The sequence below is a fragment of the Sinocyclocheilus grahami genome, unplaced genomic scaffold (genome assembly GCF_001515645.1).
Source record: "Sinocyclocheilus grahami isolate Dianchi unplaced genomic scaffold, SAMN03320097.WGS_v1.1 scaffold919.1, whole genome shotgun sequence".
Classification (NCBI taxonomy): Eukaryota; Metazoa; Chordata; class Actinopteri; order Cypriniformes; family Cyprinidae; genus Sinocyclocheilus; species Sinocyclocheilus grahami.
Genome location: NW_015506098.1, coordinates 303,958 through 319,082, shown reverse-complemented (window position 1 = coordinate 319,082; position 15,125 = coordinate 303,958). Strand labels below are relative to the sequence as shown.

The 15,125-nt window shown below is 36.7% G+C and overlaps 1 protein-coding gene across 4 annotated transcripts in view; it reads right to left on the bottom strand.

Moving 5' to 3' along the window:
• Positions 1 to 829: 829 nt before the first annotated feature.
• The window catches only part of pex5lb (peroxisomal biogenesis factor 5-like b), a 45,194-nt gene continuing 30,898 nt past the window's right edge, over positions 830 to 15,125 (bottom strand). For all 4 annotated transcript variants that reach the window (XM_016249261.1, XM_016249262.1, XM_016249264.1 and 1 more), the window contains 7 exons: positions 12,509 to 12,628; positions 10,542 to 10,685; positions 5,716 to 5,786; positions 5,252 to 5,470; positions 4,143 to 4,308; positions 2,930 to 3,087; positions 830 to 2,784 (listed from right to left, as the gene is read on the bottom strand). In XM_016249261.1, the coding sequence (XP_016104747.1) occupies positions 2,595 to 2,784; positions 2,930 to 3,087; positions 4,143 to 4,308; positions 5,252 to 5,470; positions 5,716 to 5,786; positions 10,542 to 10,685; positions 12,509 to 12,628 (1,068 nt within the window). In that variant the 3' untranslated portion in view covers positions 830 to 2,594. The remainder of the gene's footprint in view (positions 2,785 to 2,929; positions 3,088 to 4,142; positions 4,309 to 5,251; positions 5,471 to 5,715; positions 5,787 to 10,541; positions 10,686 to 12,508; positions 12,629 to 15,125) is intronic.

Below are 15,125 nucleotides of genomic sequence, written 5' to 3'. Positions count from 1 at the left end.
GGCCTGTTAATAATTTATTAAAATGGAAAGCTTTTCCATGTAGTGCATTGTCAACACTTTGATTTCAAGTGCTTCATTGAATCGCTTGCTGTTAATTATGTTTATATTCAATATATTTGCTGACGAAAACATGCCCACTAGCTTGATTTAACACATCCTGCTGCACTAGATGAACATCATACTTGCATTTATGTATCGCATTTGATATTAGTTAGAAAACTGCTCATTGAAAACGGCTCAAATATCACAAAAGCAAATCAGCCTTGATAGTCAAAAGTCAAATTAAGGGCTGAGAATTTCCACACATATACTGTATCCATCCAAAGGTACTGAAAGCACTAAAGGGATTCCAGTTACAAAGGAAGTATTTTGAGTCACTATCTGAGGATGATATTACAGGTCACGAAACATGAACCTGCTAAGTCATCCACCTCACATCCTCGCTGTTCCCTAAAATCCTAAAGAAATCCATAAACTAATTTAAACCATTCTCCTTTTCAACCACACAGCTTTATTTTCAGGGCCTTGTTGATGTAAGGTGTCTAAAATTTCAACTTGTGGGAAAAAAAATCTTGGATAACCCATATCAAATCTAATGCTTACAGTATTTAAGGCCATCCAAGGTTATGTCTTAATTTGTGTATAATATAATATAATGGGTTAAAGGTTACATTTGTACCACTGCATTACTTCAGACAGAAGGAAAGCAGTGTTCAGTATGTGCCTGTTGGGGGTGCTCCGGTAGCATCATTTCTAAATCATTTAAAGGTCAGGGATCACCATCTGCCCTTAATTTTGAAATGAAACAAAGAGACATAATCATATTTCAGATCTTCTAAAATACAGCTTTAATAAATTGGTTATAAATGCATCTTGATTATATTACATTTTAATGTAGGAGAGATTGAAAGAGACATGCATACATTTTATGACTGTGCATTCCATTAAATAATCTATTTTACAAATAAATAAATAAATAAATACACCTCCTTCAGCTATTCTACAATTTTAGTCAGTAATTATATTCATAGTTTCGAAACAGCTCTGGTCATAGCAAAACTAGTGTGATTTACTACAGGACAAGTGTCATCAATGCCCGCATACTGTGCTCATACATGGCATATGATTTGAAATATTGTCATATATAGTATGTTTGTGTTGGATGTTTGGTCTGTCAAAAAATGTATATTAATAGTAGTTACATTCACTTTAAAGTTAAAATATGGGATCATAAAGAGAGGGAAATCTGTTTTGTGTATCATACATGCAATCATCAGATTTCCCAAATCGTTTGTAATATTTAAATTGAAGGTGCAATCTAATGAAGCAACTTTATCTGTCTTTGCCCCACATTTGTAAAATTATTAATGCTATTTATGTCTTTAAACACTGTCTCTCATTCAGTGCCCTTCAATTATCTCAGCTAACTCCTGTTACACCAACTTTACTAATAATGCATAGTGGCAAAATTATAAAGACAAAAGATTTTTGGTAATTTTAGCCAAAACAAACAAACAAAACAGCAATGCTGGTTTGCATAGTTATGTCTTCAAAGAAAATATCCAGCCTATTAGTATATAAAGGAGCTGAAATCATAACTGTTCTAGCACATGGCTTCTTTGCTATAAACAGACATATCTCTATAGGCTGAAGCGATTTGAGACACATGAAATGCACTTCAAACTTATCAGGCCAAAGAACTGAAATATATGACCAAATGTTGTTTATAGATTTGTGAATGTATTTAGTCCTTTTAAACATTTGGGCTAACAGTCTTACATAAACTCACTCACTTTCAACACTATACTGCTTTTGCTGTGACCTTTCATGCAGAGTTTGTGAAGTTGCTCCCCACCGAGCCCTGATCCAGAATGCCCTGGAGCACGCGGCATTAAAAGGGGCTTGCTGGAAGACAGATGGCCCAGGGAACACGCCCTGCTCGCACACCTGGGCACAGAACACCCTGAAAGGGTGTTGTGTCCTAAAGTGAAATTCAGCTAGCATTATTCCCTCACACTGCATTTGGCCTCACTGTGTTTAATAGAGGATTAACTGACTGTATATATGGCTACATTTTTATCAGCTAAACAACAGTGCTTCCTTGTGGTGAGACACATAGATTACCATTGAAAGCTGAAAACAAAACACAAAAGTTGAACAAAGGTTCTTCAGAACTGGCCTTAATAAATAGCTAGGTTTTTGAAAGGATTAATATTCAGTTTTAATCCACAAACTAAACGAAATTCCTCCTAATTTCCCCAACGATTTTTCTCAAGTATACAAAGTTTTTAGATAACCTTAAAAATATTACAGTAAAATATAACTAACATCAAGAAAAAAGTGCTTTTGCTCTCACTCACTTTGTCATTTATTCATCTACTTTCAAAACCCATCACTTACCTATTCTGTTTGTGCTCTATGCAATATAAACACCCTCTTCAGTGGCCTCTGAAGAAGGCAAAGGCTGCCCAAATATACACAACAAACAAAATTAGCTGTGCATACTTTGCATATCAATTGACATCCCACAGTCATTTGAGCCTAACTTTGTGCCTACTGTACGTGAATGATAGATATCACAGGTCCAAGTTTAATCACATGTCCATGTTGAAGGCCCTCATTAGGAAGTCCAGATCTCCCACACTGGCTGCCTGGAAAAGTTCTGGTTGGTTCATGAGGGAGAGGGCAATCCGCAGAGCTGCCCAGATATTGCTGGACATCACCTGATGACTCCTGCTCTTTCTTTGCTGGTGCAGAGCTGTCAGGAAGTTGTTCACTGCTTCCCTGCAAGAGAAAAGTGAGAGGTCAAACATGCTAACATCGAAATTGAAAGTTTTTTTCAGCCTTCTGCTTTAGCCTATTTATATCCACACTAAGGAGACAAACAGTTCTTTCCCATCAACCCATGCTCAGTGGTTCGGTTCATTACCGATGTGCCCCTAGGTTGATGCAGCTGATGCCGAGGTTGTATCTCGAACGGATGAAGCCTGGCTGGAGCTCTAGAGCTCTGGTGTAGGCCTCCACTGCCTCCTCACTGCGGTCCCCATTTGCCAGTGTGGCCCCGAGCCGATTCCACAGCAGATAGTCCTACAAAAACACAGAATTGCCAGAGTAAAGGACACTCAAGGACAGGGGTTTTTCATCTGAGTCTATGGAAAGTTTCAGAGAAAAACAAATGTTTAAAAAATGGAATTAAAACATAAGAAAGCTAACATTTTCAGAATTCTACAGTATTGTTTTATTCTGCATTATAAAGACTGGGCATAAATAATTATATTATATTATATTTAAACTTTATTTAACCTTTCATACAAAGTATTCATACAATGCATCTCAAAGTATTTCACAACAGAAAAGCATTACTTCACATAAAACAAGAAAAATACCATAATATAACAAGATTAAAAATTAAACCCAAAATGCTTCAAAAATGTAATTTGCTAATTAAAAGCTGAAGCAAAGAGGAAAATCCTCCTGTGTTTAGTTCCGGTTTCTTTGGTTGTCATGGTTTCTAAGTATGTTCTAATTTTTTTTTTCTTTGGTTACTAATTATGTTCCTCACCTGTGTCTAGTTTAGTTTATCATTATCCTGTGCATTTATACTGCTGAAGCCCCTTTCTCAGGATACTGTATTTAAAAATAATTTTGTAAAATCAAAATAAGCTTTACAGACCTTTATTGGAAAGCCTAAAACAGTACTACGGGGAGACTGGAAGGACAGCTGATCGTCCTTGCAGCATCAAACCATGTGTAAGCATGTGTCCCCCAGACGTTTTCAAAAACTTGCAAATGCCTTCAAATAAAAATGTGGTAACAGCTCACAGCAATAACTGGCAAATCTGGTGCAGTCCATGAGGATGAGATGCACTGTAGTACGTAAAGCAGCTGATGGCCACACAAGATACTATCTGTTAGGGTTAGGATTACTGTTTTGATATTGAAAATATTTCTGTTTAAATTTATAACAACCCTGCCCCCAAATCAATGGTTTGTATGCATGAACTACTAAATCAATGTGCATAACAGATAGTTTTGATCATTTTTTAACAAGCTTACAATGCCCACAGTGCTTTCCGACAGCCTCGTGAAACTAATAGATCTGTAGCTTTTAAAATAGTGATAAATAGGACCTTCTGGCTCACCTCAGGTCGGACAGAAAGTGCAGCATTAAAGGCATCGACAGCTTTGTCAAACTCTGAGCTGAGGTTGAAGAGCACACCAAGGCCTGTCTGGAGATCAGGGTCCACTCCTTCAGCGTTCTGCTGCACTGCTTCCTGATAGAGCTCCAACACCTCCACCAGCTGAGAGCTGCATACACACACACACACACACACACACACACACATAACACCATTAGCAAAACACTGAACAAAAGTGAAAACTAGGCTGGGTGATATGAGTATATATATTGTGGCGATAATATAAATGGTCAATCAATATTGATTTTGCTATATAGTTTCTATCACGGTATCTGTGCAGGCATGACTGCTTAAAGTTATCAACATGTCAGAGCAACAGAAACAAGAATGAGAAAATGAAGAGTGCGACTTGCTTAAAAGAGAACTCAATTTGGCAATTGCACACTGTCTGACAAGTGGGTTTCCTAAACGGGCAAATTAACACATTATCATGTCAAAATGGCAAGTATTCACACAAACACAGTTGGTTGTTATATTGTTAAGTGAACCTAAACACATGGTAGAAATGTTTATCAATATATTGTATCCATGCATTAAGTCTTAAAGTGACAGCAGCCTAATATACTGTACCTGCTGCTGTCTGTGCCATTACTGTTAATCAAACAACAAAAGAAGAGAAAATCACACATTGCTCTTGACTGAATAATTTTCATAGCTTTAATAAGGATAAAAAATTAATTCATACAATGACAACTATATAGTGTTTTATTGATTATTAAATTTCTGTAGTATATCTCGCTTGTATACTACTGCTAGACATACCTGAAAAATGTAAAGCACTGTTTACTACATTTACATCTGTGTTCTGTTGTATGTATTTGTTATAGTGCTTAACAGCCTTATTTCTAGCAAAAAAAATAAATGAATTGTTATATAAGACTTTGGTCATATCATCTTATCCTAATTTTAACTTACAATCTTTCAGTTAGTAGTTTTATCCACTATGTCACACTACTCCCACCTTTATTAAAACTCAAAAAGCAAACCACATACATATGTTTTATATATGCAGTATGTGGACAATAATTCACGTGAGTGAATGTGAATCATACCATCCGAGAGTGGAGATGGGGGATATGGAGGACCCTCTGCGGCGAGGCAATGGGGAACCGTCTAGAGGGCTGCGGTCCTGGAGTAGATGTCTGTATCTGGGGTTGTATCTGATCCAGCGGTGCAGAGCCTCACAGGCTTCCGGCTGCTGTCCTGTGTTGGTCAGGCTCACTGCCAGGGCCATCAGGGCCTTCAGATTGTTTGGGTGTAGTTCCAAACATCTATTTGAACAAAGACAGACAGACAGAACATGGCAAAATAAAGTGAGTTGCTGAGTTTGGGGTGGGTGGGACTACAGTATCTGTTTGTCCAAAAAAAGCAAAAAAGTGTTCAGAAAACAATAACTGATTTTGCAATTCGACTTGTTACCACTAATTATACAAAAGCTCTCTTCATGTAACATGTTTGCAAATATAAGACTTTTAGCTCTGTATAAATCACAAAACCCCCATTATTGTCTACTCACCTCTGAAGACAAACAATGGCTGCCTGCTCATTCTCATTCTCTGCTTGTGTGGTACCCAAAACCTGCCAAGCCTTTGTAGAGGGAAAAAATGCACTCTTGGTTGAAACAAATGTCACAAAATGATTAGAGCAAAACAGAAATAAAAAAGACTTGAACATATACAGTATATAGGCTGATATATATAGTGTTCAATTAGTAGGGCTGCTGTTTTTCTAAAACATATTGTTGTTCCCTCTCTTTATGTGCTTGGCCAGTGCATTTAATGGTATGTCACTCTGGGGGCGATGGCAGTGGAATTTAATGTGGTTTTGATTCAAGTTAAACAGGATCATATTCATAAGCCATCCCAGAGGTTTACGCCATCTGTCTGGCATCGCCTTGGCTCATAAAGCATGGGAAATTTTATAAAATATTTGATGGTGCTGACTGGGCAATAATATAGCAGGGGATGTGAAGAAGAAAATGGATTTGCGCTGGCAATCACATATGCTTGCTTTGGGCACTGAAAATATTAAGTCAGTTACTAATCTGTTTTTTGTTTGTGAGGTGATAAAACATTCTGAGTAAATGGAGTTGAAAACAGGACATGATTCTGTTACATGATTCTAGGGCTGCCTTGATGTCTACTGATTGCAGCAGCATTCACAGATGAAACCTCAAAAGGGACGGATCTGGAATGCTCTAAATATAAAATTCTTAAACTTTTACAACAGTTGGTCACCCCAATATTCTATATATATTACTATTCAAATGTTTGGAATCGGTTATGTTTTTGAAAGAACTCTCTTGCTCACTAGCTGCAATTATTTAATAAAAATACAGTAATGGCAATTAAATTGTGTAACAATTTATACTACAGGGCAGATAAACGCTTGATTCTGATTTGCTGATGAATGTTCAGGGAAACGCATGGCTAAAAGAGGTTCAGGCAGGTCTTGACTATATTACAGTTTAATATCACTTCGCCAAATGATTTCAGATATTTCAAAGGTACTTGAACCAAGACCCACAAAGATACTGACCAAGTAAATAAATATATTAAACAATAGGATAAAAATGACAAACCATTTACATGTTTTCCCCCAAAATTGTTTTATTATCTACAAGTACATACTGTCTTTCTCCTGTTATCTCCCATATAAAAGCACACACATACATACATACAGTAGACATACACACACACTCACATTCACACCCCTAGTAAAAAATAAACCTATGCTATATTTATTTAAAATACATTTCTTTCATACTAAGTATACTTCAAATCCATTAACATATTTACTGACATATCACTTAAGACTTAATGAATATAAATTATAATTAAACTTTATTTTGGAGTATTTATTTATTGCACAATGCACATTTCTTAATATTATGCCTAAAATGTGTTTTAATGTCACTATAAATAAGGATTGTGTGATCTCTGTATAATACCAGTTTTTAAATGCAAGTACCGGTACATTGAAATACAGTGGTGTGAAAAAGTGTTGGTCCCCTTCCTGATTTCTTTTTTTTTTGCATGTTTGTCACATTTTAATGTTTCAGATCATCAAACAAATTTAAATACTACTCAAAGATAACACAAGTAAACACAACATGCAGTTTTTAAATGAAGGTTTTTATTATTAAGGAAAAACAAAATCCAAACCTACATGGCCCTGTGTGAAGAAGTGTTTGCCCCCCTGTTAAAACTGTGGTTTATCACACCTGAGTTCAGTTTCTCTAGCCACACCCAGGCCTGATTACTGCCACACCTGTTCGCAATCAAGAAATCTCTTAAATAGGACCTGCCTGACAAAGTGAAGTAGACCAAAAGATCCTCAAAAGCTAGACATCATGCCGAGATCCAAAGAAATTCAGAAACAAATGAGAAAGAAAGTAATTGAGATCTATCAGTCTGGAAAAGGTTATAAAGCCATTTCTAAAGCTTTGGGACTCCAGCGAACCACAGTGAGAGCCATTATTCACAAATGGCAAAAACATGGAACAGTGGAGAACCTTCCCAGGAGTGGCCGGCCGACCAAAACTACCCCAAGAGCACAGCGACGACTCATCCAAGAGGTCACAAAAGACCCCACAACAACATCCAAAGAACTGCAGGCCTCACTTGCCTCAGTTAAGGTCAGTGTTCATGACTCCACCATAAGAAAGAGACTGGGCAAAAATGGTCCAAGACGAAAACCGCTACTGAGCAAAAAGAACATAAAGGCTCGTCTCAGTTTTGCCAGAAAACATCTTGATGATCCCCAAGACTTTTGGGAAAATACTCTGTGGACTGACGAGACAAAAGTTGAACTTTTTGGAAGGTGTGTGTCCCATTACGTCTGGCGTAAAAGTAACACTGCATTTCAGAAAAAGAACATCAAACCAACAGTAAAATATGGTGGTGGTAGTGTGATGGTCTGGGGCTGTTTTGCTGCTTCAGGACCTGGAAGACTTGCTGTGATAAATGGAACCATGATTTATTGCACAATGCACATTTCTTAATATTATGCCTAAAATGTGTTTTAATGTCACTATAAATAAGGATTGTGTGATCTCTGTATAATACCAGTTTTTAAATGCAAGTACCGGTACATTGAAATACAGTGGTGTGAAAAAGTGTTGGTCCCCTTCCTGATTTCTTTTTTTTTTGCATGTTATTGCAGTTGTTGCTGCTAAGGGTGGCCCAACCAGTTATTAGGTTTAGGGGGCAAACACTTTTTCACACAGGGCCATGTAGTTTTGGATTTTGTTTTCCCTTAATAATAAAAACCTTCATTTAAAAACTGCATGTTGTGTTCACTTGTGTTATCTTTTACTAATATTTAAATTTGTTTGATGATCTGAAACATTAAAGTGTGACAAACATGCAAAAAAATAAGAAATCAGGAAGGGGGCCAACCCTTTTTCACACCACTGTACATGTTTGTATTTTTTTCTCACTAGGGACAGAAACAAACATGCAGAGAAGCTTCTAGTTTTATACATATATTATTATATCCATATATTTTGTTTAGTGCTGTCAAACGATTAATCGCATCCAAAATAAAAGTTTTTGTTTCCATAATATATGTGTGTGTACTGTGTATATTTATTATGTATACATAAATACACACACATGCATGTATATATTTCAGAAAGAAATTTTATGCTTATGTATTAAATGTATTTATTTATAATATAAACTATATGAATATAAATATAGACGTAAATACATATAAATATTTTCAAAATATATACTGTATGTGTTTTCTGTATGTACACAGAAAACACACATATATTATGCAAACAAAAACTTTTATTTTTTATGCGATTAATCGCGATTTGACTGCACTAATTTTGTTCTAATGTCACAAATAATAATCTCATGGTTTACTGGGCTTTACATGATTCTTTTGTTGTGGTGTTCTGCATTGTGGCCACATTACCGCCTTGGGTGTGCATTACTTTCTAATAATTCAACAGCGCATGGACAATTCTTGCTTACTTAAAATTACTTTTTTTTATTTTAATATATTTTAAAATGTAATTTATTCATATGATGGATAAGCTGAAATTTCAGCAGCCATTCCTCCAGTATTCAGAGTCAAATGATCCTAAAGATCATTCTATATGATTCTAACATGCTGCTTAATATTTCTGTGAAAACTGTTCAAAAAAAAATTTTTTTTAAAAATATCATATATATATATATATATATATACACACATTCACACATACAGTGCTGTGAAAAGGTTTTTGCCCTCTTCCTGTTTTTTTAATTTTTTGTCACACTGTCACACTTAAAAGATTCAGATCATCAAACAAATTTTAATATTACACAAAGATAATGCAACTAAATACAAAATGCAGTTTTTAAATGATGATTTATTTTATTAAGGGAAAAAAGCTGTCCAAACCTGACTGGCCCTACGTGAAAAAGTAATTGCCCCCTAAATCTAATAAATGGTTGTGCCACGCTTTGCAGCAACAACTGCAATCAAGTGTTTACGATAACTGGCAATGAGTTTTTCACATCGCTGTGGAGGAATTTTGGCCCACTCTTCTTTGCAGAATTGTTTTAATTCAGCCACATTGGAGGGTTTTTGAGCCGGCATGATGTGTTGCTCTTTAAGCATGCTTCACTTTGTCAGACAGGTTCTATTTAACTGATTTCTTGATTCAACAGGTCTGTCAGTAATCAGGCCTGGGTGTGGCTAGTGAAATTTAACTTTCTAAAATAATTTGGTTAATTGCAGTTCTTTCATGGTTTAACAGGAGGGGGCAATTAATTTTTCACGTAGGCCCATGTAGGGTTGGACAGCTTTTTTCCCTTAATAAATGAAATCATCATTTAAAAACTGCATTTTGTATTTACTTGCATTATCTTTGTGTAATATTAAAATTTGTTTGATGATCTGAATCTTTTAAGTGTGACAAATATGCAAAAAAATAAAAAAAACAGGAAGGGGGCAAAAACCTTTTCACAGCACTGTACATCTATACATTCAACCATCGTCATCTTGGATTTTTTCCCCCCCTTTTGCTCTGTGTAATGCACGTAATGCAGGGATTGCCTTAATTGCAAAAGATGAATAGTCAAGCATCGTTTTGTTTTTTCACACTTTTTCTCTGTGTAATGCATTCTGGGATTGCCTCAATAGCAAAAGATGCCAAGCTGCCTTTGATTTTGACTTTGATGTAAAGTAGTACTTTACTGAAGAGCCTTCAAGACTTCACATGCTAAAATGCTATGTAGGCCACTTGTTAAATTTTGGAAAACAGTTCATGTGTAAGAAAGGTAACACACACACACACCCATAAATGCTCAATAAATGGGCTGTACTTCTTTTGGAGTCTTTTACCTCTGAGTCTTGAGGGTCTTGTAAGATGGCCACCTCCAGTAGTAGTACAGCACTATTCAGATCCCCATCCCTGCATTTCTGCAGCCCCTGTTCAAAGGCATTGGTGTAGTCTTTGAAAGGGTTACTGGTATGGAAGTAGTAACCCTGCAAGCAACAGGACCAAAAATCAAGCTTAAAGAAACTATAATTATTTCAGTAGAATACTTGAGAGCAGGACTTATTGTAAGCATCTCATAACTCTGGAGAGGTAGATGGTGGTGTGTTGATAATTAGATCATGCTGAGGTCTTTAATATTGCAGTGGAATGCACAGTCGGACTAATCAGAGGCGTGGGGAGAAGAAAAGGGCACAGGAACTCACACTTCAAATGATCCACTCCAAAGCCATATGCCCAACATTCACACCATCCAGGACAACAATAAACACAATAAACTCAAATAATATAAGACTCAAATGAATGCAACAACAGATCGCATCATCTTGCCACAGTCTCTTTAAAAATAACTATTTAAAATACTAAACATCACATTAAAAAAAAAAATGTAACACTGGGTGTTCAACTCCCATCAAGCCAGCTGAAATTAAAATAGTGTGCACAAATATCATGATCATTACAGTAATCTTCAAACAACACAAAAAGACAGCCTTGAGTGTGTTTTTGGCAAGAACCACCACACAATTAGAAAAACACAACTAAACCCTGCCATTCTCTTATTTATATATATAAAAAAAGATGTTAAGAATAAGGTCCTAAGAGTTTTTCAACAACTGCTCTTAGGAATAATCTTACAAACAACTCCACTTAGGAATAATCTTACAAACTTCTAGCAACCACCCAGAACACCTAGCAACTAAATAGCAGAATCGCTGTCCATCAACCACCCGAAACACCATAACAACTGCATAGAAATGCCCTAGCAACTGGAGGCTGTAACACTAAAAGAGCTGTAGCATAGGCAGAACAGTAGTTTTTGGCTGTATCTGAACATTCTATATCTGTTTGGAAGCACACAATGATGAAACATAAGAGAGAATTTTAGATGAAAGACAGCATTATCCAGCATCTGGAGTCTATAACCTTTGAAGTGATAATCTACCACTGTATCAGTTCTGCCATCATAGAAAATGCAATACAGAAGGCAGTGATTATTAAAATACATCCATGCGGTGGTGTGGAACAGCGCCTTTGATCAGTTAACAATGAATATAGTGGTTCCTGTTGGTTAAAGGTGTTGTATGTAATTTGACTACACTAAATCAAAAATATAGCATATGTTTGCAGATATTTAGGAAACATGCTAAGTTCACTTACTCGTTTCTCTGAAAAACAATTCTACAACCAGTTATTCTACTTTGAAATGTGCGTTCCATGTCGGAATGTCTGTTTTTGTTGTGGTCTGTTAGATTCCACCAATTTATTCAATCGTATTTTGGTACCCTGGGCTGCCAGTTGGCGGAAGACACAGTACATTGCAGCCATGGAAGCAAGCAAACGAATTAGGTCAGAGATTGCAGATTCTACCCAACCTAAAAAGCCTCAGCATCCATCTAAAAAGCTCTATTTATTATAAAAACCTTTGACCAGATATCAAAAGCCCTGCCTCACACATTGACAGGATTGGTTAAATCTTTGTGATGTAGGAAACAGGGGTGGTTTTGCGTTTTTGACACCATCTTTCGGACACCTTAGTTTTAAGAAGAAAATACTCGGCAATGGTGTTGAATGAAGAATTTGCACATGGTTGGTCTTTAAGCATATTAAGAAATGGCATATAGACATGTAAACATTAAAAAACTTGATTTACCACCACAGGGGATGTTTAAAATTTGATTATTTTTAAAACATGAATCATTCATTATTTGAAATACTTTAAGTCATCCTGAGATCCTCTTGGAATTGGCTATTGGCGGGCCCAGCCCGTGGTGGAGAACCATTGATGCTGAGCATTCTGACTGGTTGAGAATACCTTCTCAGTGGGTGAAAAGTTGAGTGGAACCAGGCCTTCACTGTCAGCGTCCTCCAACCAGTTCCTCCGTGCCAGCTCCTCCCACTCTGCCTGCATTTTATCCCAGAACTCAGTGTCTGACTGTGGGAGACAGTTTAACAGCCCTTTAGGACACAGCCAATATTAGAATAGCATATAAAACGTGACCCTGTAGAGCATTACAGAGAGATGTTATTTGGCATCTATTTAATGATGGTTTAACAATAACTTATTCCAGCAGGGAAAACTAAGGATAGACTTCATAGCATTTGAAATGCTATGTGTTCTCGATTTTAATTGTTCCACATAGGACAAGCCAGACTCACAATCGTGCTCCAGTTTTATGAGGACATATTGATTTTCAGCTATAAATGCTGCAAAATGATTTGAAGCAGCAAGGTCAAAAGGTCAACATATTCATCTTTATGGATTCACCAGAATATAATCTGCAAGACTACAGACAGACCTCTCAGCTTTCATACAGTATCTAGTTCTTATCAATGTGAGAGGTCAGCAGAAGCACCACACAATGTATGCATGAGTATTTTTATACACAGTTTTATGTCAGATCAAATATGTTCATTCCAGGCAGATTCTGGTTATAGTCCATCATGTACAGCAGAACCCTAAAGGAAAGTATTATCTTAAATGACTCTCTCAGACTGTGTGGGTGTGCATGTGTGTAGATTTGTCTTAAAATTGTTATACACACACACACACACACACACACATTTATATATAGACAGAGAGAGGAAGAGAGAGAGAGAGAGATCATTAATATCGGAATATTCGGTAACACTTTATTTTAAGGTAACATTGTTACACATGTTACATGTACTTACTAATAATAACAATTAATTATGCATAATTGCATGCAAGTAACCCTAAACCTAATCTTAAACCTAACCATATAGTAAGTGCAAGTAGTTAGTTAATATTACTCAGTATTTAAATGTATAATTACACTGTAACAAGGACACCTTAAAATAAAGTGTAACCGAATAATCTTGTGCATGTAATCACAGATCACACTCAGTAATCTCAGTCTTTGCCCATTTATGTTTTCTCAAGGGCTACTGATCATGACAAAGGGAAAAATCTGCATCACTTTCATGAATGAGGACATTTATTTCAGGCAAACACAGCAAATAACCCTATGAACTTCATTCACGCACATGACACTGATCTAAAAGGCTTTTTATTAATCTATCTGTGCATTTGTGCATGGTTTGCTAATGTGTGTTCCACATAGTATTCTTTATTTGCTTACTTTGGCTCCCTTAAGAGTACTGCTTGAATAACCCAGTTCTTAAAGCACTACTGACTAGAATATCTTTGTGTTTTTATTTTTCTTGGCAGCTCAAATTAATCTTACAACACACAAACAATTTCTTAGGTTTCAACAGTCCACCTAGAACCGATTCACTGAGTGTTTGCATTAAAGAGAAGCGAGGGGAGAGTGCTGTATCTGTGATGAAGGTACCCACTGGATGGGCCAATTAATCACAGAAAATCCTGCACACTGCACACAATCACATACAACAAACAGTCACATACAAACTAATCTTTTCCATTTGCATGATTGATACACTGGTATAAATCAAATAAATAAATGTCTCCATTATCAGCCCAATGGAATATGGATGATCAATCTTTTCCTAGATTGCCTGTGGTTCCCTCAAGCAGATCTGTCACCATGACGAAGAGGTACCATGCAGATGCAACACCGCAAGGGTTCTCCAGAGTCATTCATCTGTACTCAAATAATCACCAACTAGCACAGAAAACCTGCACACTAGCTTTATAGTTTCAACAACTGTTTTATTATTAAAGAGGTGGTTGACTGTTTTTTTTATAGGCTTGATTGTGTTTATGGGGTGCAGTCTAACATGTGTTAATGCTTCGTTTGTTAAAAAACTTATTTTTCACATAATTTACCTTTATTCCACACCTCTGTCCCTTCTCCTCTGAACGCGCTGATCATTTCCTGCTTTTATGAAGCCCCATGGGCTCTGATTGATTAGCTGGCCCAGTGTGTTGTGATTGGCTAAACCGCCTCTAGCGCACGTCTAATGCTATTGCTTATCAATTTGAGCCCGATTGAGGATATTAGTGAAGAGGATCGCGCAGAACCTGTGCAAGCATGATCTATTAGGCCTAAGATTTTTGTTTGTTGTTGTCTCATACTTTTAGATACGCTGTTATTTGTCAATGCTACTGCTTCTGTTAGCTTTTAATATAGGGTTTTATTCTGATTAAAGCTTTAATACAGTTCGGCAACCGCACGCATGTCAATGTATAACACTTCTCATAACTATAGTATGTGAAAATAAGTGTATTCACTGAGCTGATGATCTGAATGAGAGAGAGAGAGAGAGATGCAGAGCGTGTGCAGAGCAGGGCGAGGCCAGGAACAGTATTAAGAACCTGCTGCTTTAGAACATTGATTTTGAAACTTGCGAATCTGTTAGAAGACAGAATCGCGATTCATATATGAATAGATTTTTACGTGCACCTGTAGTTTTATCTTCCTCTTCTCTAAAGCAGCGCAGCATGGCCTCGCCCCCTTTGCTGTGTGTTCCCGGAGGCGGGGTTTATG